Below are 21,857 nucleotides of genomic sequence, written 5' to 3'. Positions count from 1 at the left end.
AAATAGGAAAATTAGCTGGGCATGATGGCATAAGGAACTCATTACAAAACTACAGGCCAAAGATAGATTAATGTTTATGAGCAAGTACAAGATACTAAAGAAACATGGAAAATTATTTGTCCTCATGAACAACTAAAAATATACAGGTTAAAAGATACCTGCTTGTAGCTGGAATGCTGATAAGTATAGACCTCTAGGAAAGTAACTTGATGTTATTTGTTAAGTACAAAACAAATGTTCCGATGATTCCACTACTTAGGAAACGATCCAAGAAAAGAAAACGCTAAGAATTCTCCATTCCAGATAGCAGTGAAAAAAATCTAAATATCCAATAGTTGATGAATTGCTAAGCAAATTATTTAACAGTTGAGGGCAGCTATTATATATGTATGAACCAAAGCAACATAGAAAATTGATTATTACTGAAAAAAGAATACAGTATTATCTAATGTAATTTTAATAGTGTAACAATTGGTAAGCATGTAGATAATATAGATAAAGATAAAGCAGAATATTTAAAATATCTTAAAATGTTGGGAATATAGATTTTAGAACCTCCTCCTTCCATCCTCTTTCCTTCTACCCCCATAGGAAAATGGGTCAAAGATGAATTTGTAGACAAAATCATCTTATAGATGGACTTATATGTAACAAGAGAATGTTGGAAATTATTGTCCAAAAAAGAAAATTGGTCAGGAAGTACATACAATTTGCCTATATATCCAGAATAATTGTGGAGACCAGTCTTTGGTGAAACATACAACCTAATGTTAAAGTAACATATTATTTCTGTGTGTTACAGAATGATATACAATTATATAGACATATGCTTAGGATATAATACTGGTCATATATGTAACAGTATGGTAATAAAACTCTTCTTTAACATTTAGTAGCTTTGCTTTGTGAATACAGACTTGTTAGAAATTTAAAGTTCTTCTCTGTAGTCAGGAGAAATTTTTTATAGGCTATCTAAAATATAAATAATTTCATTTCCACATCCCAAAGCAGTTTTCATCAGTACCTACATATGTGGTAGTTTAGTATCATTGTATCAATTCATTACAGAATATTCATTTTGATTGTTAGATGTAGTAATAAAAGTATTTTGGCATTGCTCTTTAACTGAAATTTTTATTTCAGGGCTCTCTTCTTAATGTCAAAAAGTAATTTTCAGCCTCCAAAACTAAAGGACAAAACAAAATGGTGAGTTAAAGGATATATGGTTTTGTGGAATTTTATAGTCAAAAGGGGCACAGGTTGAGTTCTCTTATTTTAAAGATCATGAAAGTAAAGCCCGGAGACATTAAGCAGTTTGCCCCAAGTTATAATTTACTAGCAAAGCTACGGCAAGGACCTTGGCTTATTTTCTGGTATTTCTTTATAATCCAATGTTCTCATAAAACTCAATCATGTTCTTAGGTTTTTGGCACTTGGGTAAGAGGTGGAGTGAGGAAAAAAATTGAAATTAATGCATTAAGGTTTTGAAGAATCGTCTGTTTTTGCCCTGTATTATTTTATTGCCATTAATTACATATTGACTTTCATGGAAGGTGATATGAAAAGGTTTCCTAGTTACGATGGCATTTAAAATCAATCTCTTAGTTTTGCCTCTGTCTTCCCTCCATAATCCTCAAAAAGTTTATTACTTATTTTCATCCTAATCTCTTCTTTCTCTTAGAAAGTAAAGCAGCTTACCTATCCTTATAGTCCATAAAGATATCATTGGTTGGATGATAATTAAAAATTATTTTTCTTGTAATACCTTCCCCATACATTTAATAAAAGAAATGATGCAAATAAAGATTTCCAAATTATTAAATTCTGGAATTCTTCATCTAGATTATATGGATCTTTTGAGGGTCCATGAGCCCCCGAAATTCTGTATGCTTGTCCATTTTTCTGGGGAGACAGTCCATAGCTTATTTCAGATTCTAAGAGACCCCTTCCCAAACAAGTTCTAAACCACTGCTTCATGTTTCAGTAGCCTGTTTGTGTATAGTTTTATTTAGAAGCCAGGCCATTCTGGGAATGATACCAGGAATAAAAGACAAATCACACTGTGGAAATAAAGGAATTTACAGCCTACTGCTAGGTATATGCTTTTGTATTAACACTGGTTTCTTCCTATTCTCTGTTGCCCTAAGTTCATAGGTATCTGGAACTGAAGGGCTTTATGGCAGGAATGCCTGAATATTCCATTCAGGAATGAATAACTGTTAGCTTTAAGGGCTAAATTCACAGTCAGATGCCAGAGCAGTCATTACCATTGGAGAACCTTTGCTAGTCTTCACATACTATCTGACTCTATGTTATCTTTGCCACCAGCCATCAAATATGATGCATTGGTTTGATTTCTCTGTAGAGAGCTGCTGTGTGGTTGTTGTCATTGCTGATTACCAAGGTTATTCTGTCTCTTTAGTTCTTGTCGAGTCTCTCCTATAGTGAAACATTGTGGTGGAAATACCCCTTTTTGTCATTAATAATCAAAGCATAATACCTTTAATTTATGTCTTCTCCCTTTCCCAGTTTCATCAATGCAGGTGGTAAGAAAACCCTTCTGGTTGCTAAAATTGCTCTCTCCTCTTTGCCCTCTTTCCCTAGGAAATTCAGTAGCCTTTTTAAGATTTAAATAGTCTCTCATATTATCCACCTACTTCATGCCATCCAACTCTTGGTATAGTGCAACATTTACATACTATGTAAATTATGCAATGAGACTCCTAAGTAGTACTTAGAAAAGAAGATCATAAATGATATAAATGACAGCCTATCCATGTCTAGTTTTTGTTGTAATTTTTAGAGGTTATATATTACTACATTATTACCAAATGGTATTTTACTTAAGAGAAACAACTGACACAGATGTTTCCAAGGAAAACACTGTACATTGGTTTTCGTTGTTTGGTTTATATAGAACTCTAAATACCTAAGAAAAAGTGACGTGTTTCAGACTTTCTGACTGCTGGTAAATTAATTTTATTTAGTAACACCAAAAACTTACATTAGTGAAATATTTTTGCACGTCTCTTTTTATTTGAAGGTCATCAACATTCCATAATTTTGTCAAAATAGCGCTAACCAAAAACCCAAAAAAAAGACCAACTGCTGAAAGACTTCTGACTGTAAGTCACTGAAATTACAGAATGATTTCCTATAATCGTACAGTAATTAGATATGTCACTAAAACAAAAGTAATTAAGTTTTTAATATAAAAATATTAGTGATCTCTTATAACAGGGATCAGTAAACTTTTTGTAAGGGATCAGATAGTAAATATTTTAGATTCTGCACGCTATATAGTCTCTGTCTACAACTACTAAGTTCTACTATTGTAGCCAAAAGCAGTCATAGACAATATACATATATGAGTAGGGTTTTAATAGCCAATAAAACTTTATTTACGGCCGGGCGTGGTGGCTCATGCCTGTAATCCTAGCACTCTGGGAGGCCGAGGTGGGCGGATCGTTTGAGCTCAGGAGTTCAAGACCAGCCTGAGCAAGAGCGAGACCCCATCTCTACTAAAAATAGAAAGAAATTATATGGACAGCTAAAAATATATATAGAAAAAATTGGCCGGGCGCGGTGGCTCACGCCTGTAATCCTAGCACTCTGGGAAGCCGAGGCGGGTGGATCGCTCGAGGTCAGGAGTTCGAGACCAGCCTGAGCAAGAGCGAGACCCTGTCTCTACTAAAAATAGAAAGAAATTATCTGGACAGCTAAAAATCTATATAGAAAAAATTAGCCGGGCATGGTGGCGCATGCCTGTAGTCCCAGCTACTCGGGAGGCTGAGGCAGTAGGATCGCTTAAGCCCAGGAGTCTGAGGTTGCTGTGAGCTAAGCTGACACCACGGCACTCTAGCCTGGGCAACAAAGTGAGACTCTGTCTCAAAAAAAAAAAAAAAAAGAAAAAGAAAATATTAGCCGGGCCTGGTGGTGCATGCCTGTAGTCCCAGCTACTCGGGAGGCTGAGACAGGAGGATCGCTTGAGCTCAGGAGTTTGAGGTTGCTGTGAGCTAGGCTGATGCCACAGCACTCACGCTAGCCTGGGCAACAGAGTGAGACCCTGTCTCAAAAAAAAAAAAAAACAAAAAAACTTTATTTACAAAAAGAGGCAATGCATCAGATTTTGCCCATGAGTTGTAGTTTGCTGACCCCTGCCTTAGAGAAAACTCTTAAAAATGTTGCTGTCATCTAAAATTAATTGCTTTTCTTGGCTTATGTAAATTAACAGAATGCTCTGTGTGTATGTTTGTGTATAAAATACTTTTATATTAGAAAAAGTCAGTGATTACAACAACGTAGGAAAGCTTTATTTAAATGCCAATATTTAATTCTATGTGTTTTTGCATATTAACATAAATTTACTCTATTAAATGTGTGCAAATGTAGAATATACATTCTTTTTTCTTATTGTGTTTATGACCCATACCACAGTATTCATTTGCATATCAGTATGACATCAGTAATGAATGTCATTGGTATAGCCTAAGTTGTAATTTTAAACAATATAGATTAGATGACTTTAGATAGAAAAATTGTTCATGTTCTAAATTTACCCCACAAAAGCTCTTTAGTTTTATAATACATAATTATAGATTCTCTGATTAATATCTTTACTAATACTTGCTCAATTTATTTATATTAATAGGCTCCCATATGCTCTACTAGTTACTAAATGAAAAGGTAGAAATAACATTTGCTATAAGCCATAGATGTAGAGATATATTCATGAACTTTCATTTTGTTTTCTTTTTACGTAGCATACTTTTGTTGGGCAGCCAGGTCTCTCTCGGGCCCTAGCTGTTGAACTGTTGGACAAAGTGAACAATCCAGACAACCATGCACATTACACTGAAGGAGATGACGATGACTTTGAGGTAAGGAAGTGTTTGCAGTCTTATATTTGAAAACAAATGGTCTGAATGGCCTTAGAGTTTGTTTTCTGATTCGCTCTTTAAATTTAGTTAAAACAGGTTTAGCTGCAGAGATTAATTAACAGTGTAAAGTACACTTATCTTGCATATAATTACCAGTTGATACTTTTTTTTATTGTGGTATAATATACATAATATAACCAGTTGATACTTTTCTTAATCCTAGTTTTCTCCAGAACTAGGATTAGTTCTTCTTAACACTGTCTCTTTTTATTTTCTTAGTTTGGTTTGCCTAAAGTGTTTAATATGTAGCTGAGATTAAAATCAGGTGCCCCCATCCTGAAATCCATAAGTGCTTTCTCTTTTGGTGATTTCCCTTCTCCTTAGACTTCAGCTTCTGTAATGAGAGTTTAATCTTTCTATAGGACATATATAAAGGACATATTTTTCCAAGGAAAGAAAGGTTTTAAAAACATTGCTTTAAACTAAAAGAAAAAAAGTTTAGCCACTGCACACATGCATATTATTTTTTAGAAAAGAGACTCTTTAGAAATCCAATTGGTTATGTTCATAGTTTCTCTCTTATGCAGATGATCAACACAAATAATTTTAAAGAATTAAGTTGAAGTGCCCATTGGAAAATTTTGTGCTTTCTAATACTTCTTCAATACTATTATTTCTTATATAATTACAAAAAGAGCTATCATAACTATGCTTGCCTTCTCTAAAAATATTATAGTATTATTTCGAATGTATTATCTGTATAACAACACAACTTGTTATCAGGAAATCGGAAATGAGGGACTTCCTGCTCATCAGCAGGTACCTATTTATACCTATATATAAAACACAGCTATATTTTTTCACAAATGTTTCTTTTTCTCCTCGTGTCTCTTCCTCTCCTATTATGGTTACTTCTGTGTTTTTCTGAACTTGTCTCTTCATTTCTCTCTGGCCTTTATTTCCTTTTATAGCTCTACCTTCACTACTGGCAAGACTACAGAACTAACATTTATGTGTTGTTGGTTATTATTTATTAAAGGAAATTTTCTATTTCATGTTCTTGAGCTTTAAATTTTCCCTTATAAGCATCATACTACTAACACTTACTGGATACTCATTGTGTGCCAAGTATTAAGCCAGGGAATTTCCATGTTAACTCATCTAATAAGCAAACAGTCTTTTGTAGTAGGTACTATTAATATCCGTGTTTTACAAACAAGGAAATGAGAGACAAAAAAAAAAAAAAAATGGAAGTAATTTACCCAAGATTATATGGCTAATAAGTAGTGGAATCAGGATTTAGATCCAGGCAAACTCAAGAGCCTACTTTCTTAGTTAATGCACCATCATTTCTATGTATATACTTAATGGAAATAGTCATTGGACAAACTTTAAACAATAATCTTTGTTTCCCCATTGCCTACTATATTGCATAATCCAATTATATAGTAAGTACCCAATAAATATTTCATTGAATGTTAACTGAACTTTAGTTGAAAATATTAATGTGCTGCACATAGATTTTTTTCTACTTGAACCATTATTTTCAGACTTGGGACTAATAAATAAGACCTATTTAGTCCCTTAAAGATTAAAAATTATTAAAATTATTGTAGCATAAATGTAGAATTGGCTATTACTTGGTTCCCCAATTAGTCTTTCATTGGTTATATAGATAACCAAACCCTTCTTTTATTTCCCACACCATTTTGCTGGGCTTCCCAAATCCACTCTTTCTGAATTCTCTATTTCCGTTTAATGATATCACCAAACTTTCAGTCCTTGAAATGTAAAACCTTGTCCAGGCAGTTGAGGGCACAGTGGTATATGAGACTAACACTGTCCTTGCTGTCATAGACCTCATGGTATGGTCTCAAAGGAAATTCAGAAACACCAACAAATAATTTACAAGTGTGATAGCTGTTATGGAATGAGAAATATAGGGTACAATGGAGGTATATTATAGGGACAGGAGAGACTCACTATAGAAGTGATATTTAAGCTGAAAACCTAAGGATAAATTGGTATAAGGAGAGAGCAAACATAAGTGGTCCGAGCAGAGGAAATAATAGCATGTTTGAAAGCCTGGTAATGAGAAAGAAGGCAGAGTATGTAAGGAACTAAAGAAAAGTCAGTCTGGCTAGAGCAGAAAACAAAGGAAGTGGTGGAAGATGAGGTTACAAAGCTAAACATTGGCTATCTCAAACCACGTTAAAATTTTTGGCTTTTGCCTAAGGGCAGTAGGTAACCATTAAAGGGTAAGGCAGTGACGTAATCAGGTATGTATTTTTAAAGCATCTCAAGTGACTTCAGAATGGTGATTCCATTAATGAAAACCTGTTAAAAGATTACTGATGTTATCCAGGATAGAAATAATGGTAATTTAAACTAGGGTGGTAGTGCAAGGATGCAGAAAAGTAGATTAATTCAAAAATTATATGAGGAAGTTCATGATTGGTTAAAGATATAAAGGTGAGGAATAAGAAAAGAATTACTACCAGATTTTTACTTCTGCAGCTGGGTGCATATCACCATTTACTGAGATGGGAACACTAGGATAAAATCAGGTTTGGGAAGAAAGGTGAGTTCAGTTTTGTGCTGAGCAAGATATTGCACAAGACTTATAAATGGAGGTGTAGAAGGGAGCTAGATACGTGGTTGTATTAATAGCATGGGGAGAAAAGTCTGGACTAGAAATACAGATTTGAGAGTCATTGGATATAGATGTAGTTGATGCCTCAAGGAGTAAATGTGATCATTCAAGGGAGGCATGTAGAATGAGAAGAGAGCCCAGGACAGAACTGAGATTTCTCCCAAAATTTAAGGATCAAGTAGGCAAAGAGGAACTAACAAAGAAGACTGATAAGGACATTGAAAGGAAGGAAGGAGAGTTTCAATGAGAATACTGCCTAAAAGTTAAGTTAGTCTTTGGCTTTAGGAGGTAGTGTTTGAGGACTTCAGCAAGGATAATTTTCAAGTAGTGGAGGAGGAGCTAGATTGAGTGGTTTGAAAGATAAGTATTTCATGTATGAAATTTAGTTGTGAAAGGAGGGGTTGAGATAAAGCAGTAGCTGGAGGAGAATGAGTTGGAGAGGGATTTATTTATTTATTTACTGGTTTTTAAGGGAGGGGGGTGTTGAACAGGATTAAATGCTTATGAAAACAATCCAATAAATAGAGATAGAAGATTCAAGAGAAGCAAAGTGGATAGGCAGAGTCCATGAGAAGGAAGGGAGAAGCTGGGATCTAGAATATGAGGGATTTGATTTTAGGTAAAGTAACACTTTTCTTGTATTAGAGAGGAGGATGGTTGATAGTGTAGCTAATAGTTTCTATTTTCTCTGTGAAGTGAGTGGCAAGGTCATCTCCTAAAAGTGTGAAGGAAAATGGATAGATTCGAAGAGTGCAGAGAAGGTGTGAAATAGTAATTGAGGAGAATGGATGGGTTAAATGACTAAAGCAAAGTTGAGGGCTCAGGTGAGATGAATTGCCGGTGTGTTCTGCTTTGTAATTTTACTCTAGCAGTGATTGATACTCTGGATGTAAACGTATAGATAACTAGTTGAGTTTACCTGGGGTTGGCATTTTGCCATGAAAGACTTGAGGGGTTGGGCACAGTGCTTCATGCCTGTAATCCCAGCACTTTGGGAGGGTGAGGCAGGAGAATGACTTGAGGCCAAGAGTTCAACATCAGCCTGAGCAACATAGTGAGAACCTGTCTCTGTACAAAAAATAAGAAAAATTAGCCGGATGTGGTGGCACGCACCTATAGTCCTAGCTAGGCGGGAGGGTCGCTTGAGTCCAGGAGTTGCAGGCTGCAGTAAGCTAACACTGTGCCACTACAATCCAGCCTGGGTGACAGATCAAGACCCTGTCTCAAAAAAAAAAAAAAAAAAAAAGACAGTGAGGCAAAGTGAATTTAGGATATTGGCAAGAGATTGCTTGAAATTATGGACCACCAGATACAAGCTGGATAGAGAGAAAAGCGAAGATATGAGAGATGCTGATGGAAAGTGAGAAATTAATGGGTCAGTGGACTTGGTACTCCAGTAGGAACATTAAACAAGTGTAATGGGAGAAAGTGAGAGAGTAAGCCCAAAGGATCAGAGATTTTGAGTATAGTGTGAATTTGTTTATCAGAGCTGATGACAGGTCCAAGGTGTGCTCTTGGGAGTGGAGAGTGCATTGAAGTTATGTAAGAATGTCTTTAGCGGTGAAGTCAGAAAACTAAAGTCCAGAACAATGGGTCCTCATAGGCTTTTGAAGTCCCTTGGTATGATGATGGGTCTAGAAGTAGAGAAGAAAACATATGAGCCACTTTGAGAGTCATCAGTGAATGACAGTGGGTCATCAGAAATTTGGTAGATGGGGGTTGAACGGCAGGCCTAATAACTTCAAAGGAGCAGAAGCTCATACAGGAGAGTGGAGGTAGTACACTTCTCATGTAGCTTACTACAGTATTCTTACGCAATCTTCCTGTATCCAATATCTCTCCCCTCTATACTCTCTTATGTACTTATCAGATTTTTTTTTTTAAACACAATAAGTAAAACAGCATCAGATTACCCTTAAAGGTGACTCTGGTGATGCCACTCCTTTGGTGTAAAATCTCCAAAAAATTCCTTTTGCCAAGAAAATTGAGTTGAGAGTCCTAGCCTGACACTTAGAGCCTTTGATAATCTGGCTCTCCCATGTCTGTCTTTCTGGCTTTCTCATCTTGTCACCTCATCTTCACTGTAGCCAAATAATAACCAATGCCCACCTCTTACAAACGCTCCACAATTTCCTGTTCTTTCTTTCATCACTTTGTTTATATTCATTCTGCTGTCCAGAATTCTTTTCACACATTGCTGCACATCTAATAATGCCTACTTGCACTTCAATCTTCAAATGAGATTACAGCTTTCATGAAGAACCTCTATGCTCCTTCAAGTCAGTCATTTCGCCCTCCTGTAAGCTTTAATAGTAATCCACTTATCTTCTTAATGAATGGCACTTATCATTTTCTAATCTTTTAGGTATTTGTGTCTTCCTAGACTATATGCTCTTTGAGGACATTTGTCTCTTTCTTTGAATCCCTTTGGTATTTTACACAGTGTAAATATGGAACAACTGAATAAACTTTTAAAGTATTTTAGTGTTCATTGTATTTGTTTTATGTTTATCCTATAATTTACTTTATTAGTAGATAATATTTGTCAATAAATGATCATTTAATTAAAAAGAGAAAGTTTGACCTTTTAGTTTTAACTTTATTGTTGAAATTTTTTAAATTATTATATTATGCTTATATCCACAGCCCCATGCAATCATCCGTCACACCATTAGATCTACAAACAGGAATGCCAGAGCTGAACGGACAGCTTCAGAAATAAATTGTATGTGTCTGGTATACATTTTCCATTGGTGGTTTTGGAGGGTTGATCTGGGTGTTCTTGTATTTTTTTATGGAATAATAAAATCTCAGATTAATTAAGGCTACATACTTAGCTATCAGAATGCTTCTAAAATAGGGGTTACTCTTCTGGTTTTGATGAAATTCCCTTGATTTCTAATATTTGAGTAGTTTCTATTTTCTAATTATGGAAATAATCATGCCCATTGCTGAAAATCTGCAAGAAGAAAAATATAGAATATTAACATTGCATGTAATCACATCACCCAGAGCCAACTATAGTTAATATTTTGCTGAATTTCTTTTATGTTTTTTTATGCTTATTTTTATGTGGCTGAATTTTTGCTATACATAAAATTTCACTTAATAATAGAAATATTTTCCATATATTAGTGTAGATTTTATAACTGTTGTTTAATAGTTGTATTCTGTTGCATTAGTTGATATATTATGGTTAGGCAGTTTCCTCTTATTGAACATTTGGATTGGTTTCAGTTTTTTTAGCCAGATTAACACTAAGATGAATCTTTTCTAAAACAAATATTTAAGAGATGACATTGGCCGGGCGCGGTGGCTGACGCCTGTAATCCTAGCACTCTGGGAGGCCGAGGTGGGCGGATCGTTTGAGCTCAGGAGTTCAAGACCAGCCTGAGCAAGAGCGAGACCCCATCTCTACTAAAAATAGAAAGAAATTATATAGACAGCTAAAAATATATATAAAAAAAATTAGCCGGGCATGGTGGCACATGCCTGTAGTCCCAGCTACTCGGGAGGCTGAGACAGGAGGATCCCTTGAGCTCAGGAGTTTGAGGTTGCTGTGAGCTAGGCTGACGCCACGACACTCACTCTAGCCTGGGCAACAGAGTGAGACTCTGTCTCAAAAAAAAAAAAAAAAAAAAAAAGAGATGACATTGATTTTTTTAATGTAATAAATTAATCATTGACAGATGAAAATTATCAATAATATTTGTCACTTTAGTTATATTAATTTAGAACAAGTTTGTAAAGAAGTTTTAGGCTTGGGTTTATTTCTGTAGCTTTAGAAATCTAAGTCACTGGAGAGTAGGAATGTCTTTCCCATATCAGTTGTTTGTCAGGCCTTTTCATAATTAAGGCAATAATTAAAAATTTAGTGTCTTTATTAGTTCCAGAATGACAATATCTTCTTATGCTGTTATTGCCTTGTGCAATCTGAAGTGAACTCTGTGGGCCTCAAATACCAGACAGAAAAGTAGCAAAGTTGGTATTTCATTATAAAGCTATATTCTTTGTTGTATGCAGCTGTGTAGTATTCCAGTAATGTAGTCTAATGTATCCTTTCTTACACAGTTTTTGCGTTTTGTGTCATATCAAGAAGGCTTTCTTGATTCCAAAGTTACAAAAGAATTTTCCTATTTTTTCTTGTATTTTAACAGTTTCACTTTTTAAATATTTAAATCCTTTTAAATGTTTGGTATTAAAGTATTTGGTGGAAGGTATGAGGTATGGATTCAACTTTAGTTTCTTTCTAGATGACTACCCATTTGTCTCAATGCTATTAATTAAAAACTTAATCTTTCTACTTATGGATTTGATATGCCATCTTTATACTAAATTCCCATACATATTTTAGGGCTCTCTCTGGAAATTCTATTCTGTTGCAATAATATGTCTATTCATGTGCTAGTAGCATACTTTTAATTATTATATCTTTACAATATCATTAAAAATCTTTTAGACTAATTCTCTTCCTAATCCCTACCCCTCCCCAACACACATACATGTATACCTTGTTGCTGTTCTTTTTTACTATTATATTTGGCTATTGCATTTTCCCTAAATAAACTTAAGAATCAGCTTATCTAATTAAAATTTCTCAGTGTTTTTACTGAGATCTCATTAAATTTATATGTTATCTTTGGGAGAGTTGATGTCTTTATGATATTCAATCTTCTTAACCAAAATAGGCTTTTTCAGAGATAAGTTCAAGATTTAGTTCTTTCATGAGCACCCAGAGTACTAACATCCTCATGGAGTGAGCTCTGTGTACTTTCAGTACCAGATAGAAAATAGTGGAGTAGAGTAGAAGGTTATTTTATTGATGATTTGCTTTAAATTTTCACCAGTTTCTTTTATGTCTATTAGGAGTATTTTACAGCTTTGCTTTTGTTTGTTTAATAGATTTTATACAGACCTAGTCAGTTCTATTCTGTTTTTTGTTTCCATTTTTTTAAATTGAGCTGGTAACTTACGTATAGTAAAATACTCAAATCTTAAGTATCCTGCGGTAGCAGAATGAATTTTTAAATATGTATGCACTCAAGTAACGAGCACCCAGCTGAAAACATAGAGCATTATCTGAATCTCAGAAGGCTCCCTCATGCTCCGTCACAATTAGTACCCTTTCCATTCTATACTCCCCTGCCCTCCCTCTGCCCAGGATAATCACTATTCTTATCTCTTTCTCATAGACAGTTTTTTTTTTTTTTTTTTACCTGATCTTGACCTTCAGGCAAATGGTATCATACAATACGCATCCTTTTGTGCCTGGTTTCTGTTGCTCAACATCATATCTGTGAGAGTCATTCATGTCATGTGTAGTAACAGTTGACTCTTTTCACTGTAGTGTAATATTCCATTGTATGATTATACATTGATGAGCATTTGATTTGTTTTCAGTTCTTGGCTAGTCTGACTACTATAAACATTCTTACTATGTATTTTTCTCAGACATAAATAATTATGAACCTGGCCCAATTAGTCTAAGACCACAAGGAACAAATGTATAGTCCAGCAAAGTCAGGGTTATTAACTCTTTGCAATGAGGGAGAATACATACCAGAGTATCTCATCAATCAAAGGAAAAGAAGAAGTATAGGATTTTGGAAAGAGTGGAGTTCATGTGAAATTTAAATGATGCCTTAGAGCAAAGTAGGGATGTGAATGGAAGGGTAAACATCAGGTCTATGCTGTAAAAGTAGACCTGGGAGTATGTTTCTTAGGGAACTTGAAGTGTTGTGTTCAGAAACACCTTTATTCATCTGGGTTAGAACCTGAGTCTACTTCTCTGTGTCAGCGACTTATATCTTCCAGGCAAGAATAGGATGATTAATTCTAATGAATATGATTTCATACAGCAAAGTTTCTGGTAGTCTGTGATTTTAGAGAGTGAGATTTCTCAGTGAGAAATAATATAACTTAGAGAGAGAGTCTTTATATGAAACTTAATGCATATGCAGAACATTAAGGAGAAACATTATTTCTTGTTAACTTTGCATTTGGATTTTTTTGTCTTTCCTCCCAGCCTGGTGAATGACAAGGCAGATTTCTTTACTTTCTCAGTCTGATCCAGGTATTGGTGTATTAACTAAATTACCTAATTTTAAAGATTTATTTGTCATCTGAAAAGTCAATTAGTGGATGAGTCCAATTACCTAGGAAACCAACTAATTACAAAGAATTGACACCAAAGAAAGATGGGAGGTATTCACAAAAAAAGTACAAGCCAAACAGTCAGGTTTAGTTGTATGACTTTAGCTGACTCATGAGTAAATTTTAGCCAGATGTTAGACTCATACCCTAGACTGACTAAGGCTGCAAAAAGCAATATTAAGACTGGAGACTCTACAGGTATCATAATTAAAAGGTAACAAGTATCTATCAAGAAGCCAAAACCCTCAGCTGGCAAAGAGGAAAAAAAATGTGATTAAGAAAATAAAGTACTGTAGTATGCAGATTAAAGTAAGATAACCAGTGGCTCCAGTCATCTTGTTCCATGGGTCTGGGGCAGATGTTCCACTTGATGTAATTATCAGCTTGTCCAACAGACTTGGGTAGAAGCTGTCTTCTTTTTTAGTCCTCTGCTTCTGAAGGCTTCTTTGTCATCTTCAGTTTAAGGTGTCTTGCTAGGACAGTCTACCAGTGATTTAGCAATGGTGTATGACATTGAGAGACATGAATACACTCCTGGTTTACCGTTGTATTAGTTATTAACATTACCTGGCAAGATTCTATTTATTGAGATAGGAGGGCAGTTTTCCAGAAGACAGTCTCTGAATTTTAAATCATGTAAAAGTTGTTTCAGAGGAAGTGCCTTGGACCTGTTTGAATGTAAAACTGTATGCACTATATGAGTTTCAGAGTTGGGGGCAGTATTCCCAGATGTATGGAATGCTCAGTTTTTGTTTCATTGAGAGAGAGTCAGTGGGCTCCAGAGGAATTGACCTCACCATCATTCAGGCAAAGGAAAAAACAAAACAAAATACTTTAGGCTGAAGAAGTCTTAAGTATTTCTGAAAGTTTACCCAACTTAAGTTTGAAAATTCCATTTGTCCTTTTTATCTCACTTGAAAACTAAGGGTGCTAAAAGCAGTGTAAGACATACAGATGTTCCTCTACTTACAATAGGATTATGTCCCAGTAAACCCATTGTAAGTTGAAAATATAAGTCAAAAATGCATTTCACACACCTAATCTACTGAACATCTTACTTAGCCTAGCCTACCGTAAACATGCTCAGAAAACCGAACATTAGCATGGCTGACTGAGAGCTGCAGCTTGTTGCCACTGCCCAATATCACAAGAGAGTATCATACCATATATTGCTAGCCTGGGAAAAGATCAAAATTCAAAGTACAGTTTCTACTAAAGGTATATCAGTTTTGCACCATCATACAGTCGAAAAATTGTAAGTTGCGCCATCTTAAGTCAAAGATTGTCTATATTTTCCTAACAAATCTCCTTAGTAACGGTTCTAGGGAAGTGAGCTTTTCCATCTCTAGAGAGGTAATTAGAGATTTCCCAGCTACGAAGCACATATTCAAGCAATTTTTTTTTTTTTTGCCATTATTATAGTTCAGGCTTTTTGACAAGCTTTATCTATGTAGAAATAGATATATAATTACCGAACAAAAAACTTTGTTGACAGAAAAACTATTTACGAAAAACCGTCTGAAGTATAACATACCCGTATGTTCCTCTACAACATTATTTTTTAAGCTGCGGATTACAACCCAATTCATAACATCAATTCAAAATTTTTTAAAAAAAGATAATGAGGTGATGCAGTGCGAAACTTTTGTGGCTTTTGTTCTTTAGCAACTGTGATATGTCTAGGTGCAGTTTTCTTGTGTTTGTTCCATCCTGGGTTTGAGCTTAGTTCTATGGGTTGATATATTTCATCAAATTTGGAAATGTTTAGTCATTATTTCTTCAAAATTTCTGCCCCACTCTCTCTCCTCTGCTTCTGGGACTCCAGTTATATGTTAGACCATCCTACGTTGTTTCACAGGTCAGGCTTTGTTCTCCCTCCCTGTCCCCCATATCCACATGTACTTTATTGTTCTCTGTACTTCAGTTTCATTTCTATTGCCCTGCCTTCCAGTTCATGGATCTTTTTTTCTATAGTGTTCAGTCTGCTGTTAAGCCCATCCAGTAGACTTTATTTCAGATACAGTCATATATCTATATCTATCTATGTATCCATATATACATATTAAATATAGATATATATAATGTATATTTCTCTACTGAAATATTCCATCTGATCACTAGTTGTATCCTTCTTTTCTGTTAAATCCTTGCACACATTTATAATAGCTGTTTTAAAATTCTTGTCTGCTGATTTCAACATCTGTGTCATCTCTGAGTCTATTTCTATTATTTTTTGTTTCACCTAGTTATGGTTTCTGTTTTCCAGCTTCCTCATATGTCTTATCTCTTGGATGATGTAATACAATGTTGAATGTCTGGACTTTGTCCTCTTTCTTTAAAGAGTGTTGTTCTTTTTCTCTTAAGAGTTAATTACCTAGTATGTCAACTGGATTCTTTTGAGGCTTATGTCAGGTTTTACTAGAATATTCAGCAAGATCTTTCCTTTTGTAGAAATTCAGATATTTTTCCTGGTACTGTGGGATCTCCAGAAGCTCACAGTGCTCTGTTAGCTGTTTTCTGAGATACCTTGCAGAGTTTGCTTTGCTCTCAGTATTCAGTCAAAGATTTAAGGAGACTCTTTTGCATATTTCTGTAGTGCCTTCTTTGTACAGCTTTCTTATTTCTGGTACTCTGCTCTTGAAATTCCCACAACCTAAGTAGCCTCAGATTTCAATCTTTGTTTCCCCTGCCCAGTGAGACTACTACTCTCTCTTTGGGCTCTACTTTCCAGTGTTCTAGTTTGGAAAGTGTCCCCAGGCAGAAAGCCAGGGTGAATGTGGATATTACCACCATGTATTTCCCTTCTCTCAAGGATCACAGCCCTATGGTGTCATCCATTGCCTTAAAATAGTTGCTTTAGTTTATGTGTATACACACACCTATATGTGTGTGTTACATATGTGTAGTTGTTTATAGCAGAAGGGTAAGTTCAATTCTTGTTACTTCAATATGGCTGGAACCATATCATCTTTTGGAGATTAATGAGGATATATAATAGAAGGCCTCCCCACCATTTTATTTTCATGGGCCAAGAATGTATCCAAAGGCACTATCAGGGATTTCTTAAAAAAAATTGAGGGTCCAGTCTATCACACAGAGCAAAAATTGGAGGCTTCAGAATTCTGTGCTGTAAATCATAGCTACAGTGATTTTAGGTGAGTCATAAAGAATTTGCTTTTTTTTAAAGGATACCTTTTCCTACATGTTAAAACAAAACATCAGCCTAGGTCACAAATGAGACCCGTATTTACAAAAACAACTAGTGGGGCGTGGTGGTGCACACCTGTAGTACCAGCTACTCTGGAGGCTGAAGTGGGAGGACTGCTTGAGCCCAGGAGTTGGAAGTTACAGTGCACTGGGCGACAGAGTAAGAAGACCCTGTCTTTTAAAAAAAAAAAGAAAAATTTTTTATCCAATTATACATGAAATTTCTCATTTTATTTTTAATTACTGATACCGGTGTATTAGGATGTTGTTGACATTTCACTGTATCTTTTCTTTTTCTTTCTTTTCTTTTTTGAGACAGGGTCTCATTCTGTCACACGGGCTAGAATGCGGTGGCATCATCATAGCTCACTGCAACCTCAAACTCCTGGGCCTTAGCCTCCCAAAGTGCAAGGCCAGTCTTCATTGTATCTTTAATCCAAATTTATGAGACTCATTTTCTCTAGGAATTATTTTAAGTTTTAAAATTTGCTAGATATATAATCCTTACTATTAAAAAGTGGTATTTCTATATTTATGCCTTTTATAATGCATCTCTAGACCTGCTTGCCAATATTTCTAGTTGTTACACAAACTTTAGCTCATCTGTGTCTCAAAAGAGTAAAGTAGTTCTTCATGAATTATAGTAGTGGTTCTTGAAGTAAAATGTTTTTAAAATTATGTTAAATAAGTCATTAGTGACGAGAGCTTTTTATTTTACATTATTTTTAAAAGTAAGTTCTATATGGAATGTCTTTCAATCTTTTACTGAAAATTTTATGACTCACTGTTTTTATTTAATGTGATGAATTATATTAGTACTTTGTATTGCTTTTTACAAATCTTGTTTTTAGGGATAAGGACAACTGGATCCTATTTAAAAGTGCTTTCTAAATGTATTTGTTTACTGTGATCGTATTTTGGAATCTTGCGTTTCTATGATGCAGGTATGAGTGTTTAAAAAATTTTTTTTGGCCTTTTAGTCACATTAGATTTTAGAATTTTAAAATTCTACATACTTTATAATGAGTAATAAACTATCCTTTTCTCTGTTTTGGAATATTTCATATAAAAGAGGTTACTCGGCTGGGCGCGGTGGCTCACACCTGTAATCCTAGCACTCTGGGAGGCCGAGGCGGGAGGATCGCTCGAGGTCAGAAGTTCGAGACCAGCCTGAGCAAGAGCGAGACCCCGTCTCTACTAAAAATAGAAAGAAATGATTTGGACAGCTTAAAAAAAAAAAAAATATATATATATATATATATATATAGAAAAAAAATTAGCCGGGCATGGTGGCACATGCCTGTAGTCTCAGCTACTTGGGAGGCTGAGGCAGGAGGATTGCTTGAGCCCAGGAGTTTGAGGTTGCTGTGAGCTAGGCTGACGCCACGGCACTCTAGCCTGGGCAACAGAGTGAGACTCTGTGTCAAAAAAAAAAAAAAAAAAAGGAGGTTACTCTTTGAATATTTGGAATAATTCTGAAATCAATCTGACCAGGCCAAATAAAATAAATGTTTAGCAAAATATGATATTAGATTCCTTGAACACCATTGTAACATTTAATTTAGCAGAAGTCATTTGTTCTTTTTAAATAATTTATAGGTTATTTTTCTTAATTCATCTCTGCCATGAAGCTGGAGCTTAAATTAGTCTCAAAACGGAGTCTACAGTATAGAGAAAATCCTTAAACTTTTGGCTTAGTCATCTACTTTTCATGAATTTTTAAAAATCTCTTTTATGCAAAAAGTACTGTTTAATTTCCTGATTCCAACCAAGAATTAAGTAGAGATGTTAGGAAGATCCCAGATTGTTACTTTCTATTGGTAAACCTAAATTATCTTATAGCAAAAATAAATAAATAAATAAGTAAATAAGAGATTTTTGTTTTTTCATCTTTCCCCTCTTCTCTTCCCCCAACAAAACGCAAGCTTCTCATTACTTTTCCAAGATTAGCCCTTTAAGCTGCTGAGTTTGTAAATATCTGTTATATATTTTGCAGTTGACAAATTACAATTTGAACCTCCTCTGAGAAAAGAAACAGAAGCACGGGATGAAATGGTAAGAATTGTGACTTCTAAAAAACTTTTTCACATTAATATTTGAGAAGACTAGGCTGGGGATGGTGGCTCACTCCTATAATCCCAGCACTTTGTGAGGCCGAGGCAGGAGAATAATTTGAGGCCAGGAGTTCAAGACCATCCTGGGCAATATAGTGAGATCCTGTCTCAACAAAAAATAAAAAATTAGTCAGGTGTGGTGGCATATACCTGTAGTCCTAGCTACTCTGTACACTGAGGTGGGAAGATTGCTTGAGCCCGGGAGTTGGAAGTTACACTACACTATGAATGGGCCACTGCACTCCAGCCTGGGCAACAAAGTGAGACCCTGTCTCAAAAAAAAAAAAATTTTTTTTTTTTCTGAGAAAGCTTAGGTATGCTTTGATTAGGGAACAAAGTAATATACTGTTTTAAGCATCAATTTTGATAATTTTTTCACATATTAAAGTTTGAATAAGTTTATAGTTAATTTTGACGAGGGTTTAATTTAATACACTATTTCAACACTTCATTTTGACCTTCATGAGTCTTTTGAAGGATTTACATGATGTTATTAAATACATGGAATTTGATGCTCAGCTTTAAGCTCTCAGGACCTTTTTTCTTATTGAATCTGTTAGATTTATGGTAAATTCTACATTTTTTAATTCCTTACTCTTTTTTTTTTTTTTCCTGAGATGGGTCTTGCTTTGTTGCCCAGGCTGGTCTCAAACTCCTGGGCTCAAGTGATCCTCCTCTTACCTCAACCTCCCAAGTAGCTAAGACTACAGCCTTGCACGACATTGCTATTTGTTAACATAGCTGGTTTTCTTAACCATTGTTTTTATTTTGAGATTACTATTTAGTTAATCCTTTGCTTATCTAAAAGAAGTAATAAAACAAGATATTATTAAAGTTAGCCTAGAAATTACCTTAATATCTATTTTATTTTTAAGCTTTACCTTTTAGAGTAATTGTCTTCTGTTAATGGACCTCCTTATCCTTAACATTTGGAAGTAGTGTTCTTTTTACTCTATGTGTTGCTGTGTAATAAATCCTTAGTTTCCATGCTAATAGGAAAAAGTAGTAGTACCGATAAATTAATGATAATAATATGATATTTAGGTCTCCATGCTAATGGAGTAGTGATGCAGATAATTCAAGGTTGGTTTTTTTTTCTCTTTTGCTTCACAATATACTAGCATATTGGTAAAGAGAGCTTGTCACTTTTGAAGTTATATTTAGTATGTTCATGGAATTTCCTAAGTTCAAGTCAACTGATAATGAGTCATTGACCTAAATATGTCAAATGACAAAGCTAATCTAGCTGGAGATTAAAAAAATGATTAAATGCCAAAATGATTAATATTCATGACACTGGAGTAGTTTCTTGAATCAAATAAAATCCTTAATATCTGTTATAAAGTAACATTTTAAACTGTATTTTTTGTCTTCACAGGGATTATCATCAGACCCAAACTTTTTATTACAGTGGAATCCTTTTGTTGATGGTGCAAATACTGGCAAGTAAGTTGTTTTCTATTTTAATAACTATATTTTACTTAATTACATAAGAAAAACATTGGAGGCAAAGTGATTTATTCTAATAAACCTTAATTTTCATTCTTAAAAAAGTTGTGCTATGCCATTTGTCAGTGTAAAGCTTCTGGCTTTTTTTTTTTTTATTATTATTACCAAAAAGCAACATATACTGATCATTAAGATTTTGGGTTTGTTTTTTTTTAAATCAGAGTATATTGTGTGTGCTGATAATATACTGGAAGATGAGTCATGTGTTATCATAGGAAAAAAATACTGTAGCAGAAGTCAGAAAACCCCAGTTTCTGGCCGGGCCCTGTGGCTCACGCCTGTAATCCCAGCACTCTGGGAGGCCTAGGCGGGTGGATCCCTCGAGGTCAGGAGTTCGAGACCAGCCTGAGCAAGAGCAAGACCCCGTCTCTACTAAAAATAGAAAGGAATTATCTGGCCAACTAAAATATATACAGAAAAAATTAGCTGGGCATGGTGGCGTATGCCTGGAGTCCCAGCTACTTGGGAGGCTGAGGCAGGAGGATTGCTTGAGCCCAGGAGTTTGAGGTTGCTGTGAGCTAGGCTGACACCACGGCACTCTAGCCCAGGCAACAGAGCGCGACTCTGTCTCAAAAAAAAAAAAAAAAAAAAAGAAAACCCTAGTTTCATCTCTCCAATGTAGTTACTTCATATTATAGACCTATCTTCCCTGAAAAATTAACTGGGAGGACTGGCCTAAATAAGTTGTTCTTAACATATTTGTGCACTGCAGTTGACTAAAGAGCTCTTTGAAAATACAGATTCCTGGGTCCCCATACTGGGCCTAAAGATTTGGGGTTAGCAAACTGTGACCAGTGGGCCAAATGTGGCCCACTACCTAATCATTTTGTATAGCCTACGAACTTAGAATGGTATTTACATTTTTTAGTGGTTGGAAAAAAATCAAAAGAATAATAATATTTTATTACACATGAAAATTACAGAAAATTCAAATTTCAGTGTTCATAAAGGTTTGTTAGAGCACAACTATGCTCATTAGTTTATGTATATATATGGCTGCTTTTATACTGCAATAGCAGAGTTGCATAGTCATGACCGCTATATGCCTGGCAAAGCCAATATTTACTACCTCGCCCTTTATAGAAAACATTTGCCAAGCCCTTCTATAGAATACAGTCTTTGGGACTGGAACCTAAGAATCCTGAAAGTTTCCTGATTGATTGCAATGACCATAGATAATTGTGTGGATCCAGTGGGGTAGATCAGTGCTTCTCAGACTCTGATATGCCTGTTGATAACCTGGAGATCTTAAAATGCAGGTTTTGATTCAGTAGGTCGAAAGGGTGCATTTATAAAAGTTCCCAGATGATGCCAGTGTTGCTGGTTTGAGGACCACACTTG

The 21,857-nt window shown here is 35.2% G+C and overlaps 1 protein-coding gene across 1 annotated transcript in view; it reads left to right on the top strand.

The window, feature by feature from the left end:
* MAP4K5 (mitogen-activated protein kinase kinase kinase kinase 5) overlaps positions 1 to 21,857 on the top strand; it is a 98,888-nt gene that overhangs the window by 50,478 nt on the left and 26,553 nt on the right. The window contains exons 11-16 of the mRNA XM_069464805.1: positions 1,144 to 1,206; positions 3,044 to 3,125; positions 4,764 to 4,880; positions 10,180 to 10,258; positions 18,890 to 18,948; positions 20,386 to 20,453. Coding sequence (XP_069320906.1) covers positions 1,144 to 1,206; positions 3,044 to 3,125; positions 4,764 to 4,880; positions 10,180 to 10,258; positions 18,890 to 18,948; positions 20,386 to 20,453 — 468 coding nt within the window. The remainder of the gene's footprint in view (positions 1 to 1,143; positions 1,207 to 3,043; positions 3,126 to 4,763; positions 4,881 to 10,179; positions 10,259 to 18,889; positions 18,949 to 20,385; positions 20,454 to 21,857) is intronic.

Source organism: Eulemur rufifrons, chromosome 2 (assembly GCF_041146395.1).
Source record: "Eulemur rufifrons isolate Redbay chromosome 2, OSU_ERuf_1, whole genome shotgun sequence".
Taxonomy (NCBI): domain Eukaryota; kingdom Metazoa; phylum Chordata; class Mammalia; order Primates; family Lemuridae; genus Eulemur; species Eulemur rufifrons.
This window is presented reverse-complemented; position numbering and strand designations above follow the sequence as displayed.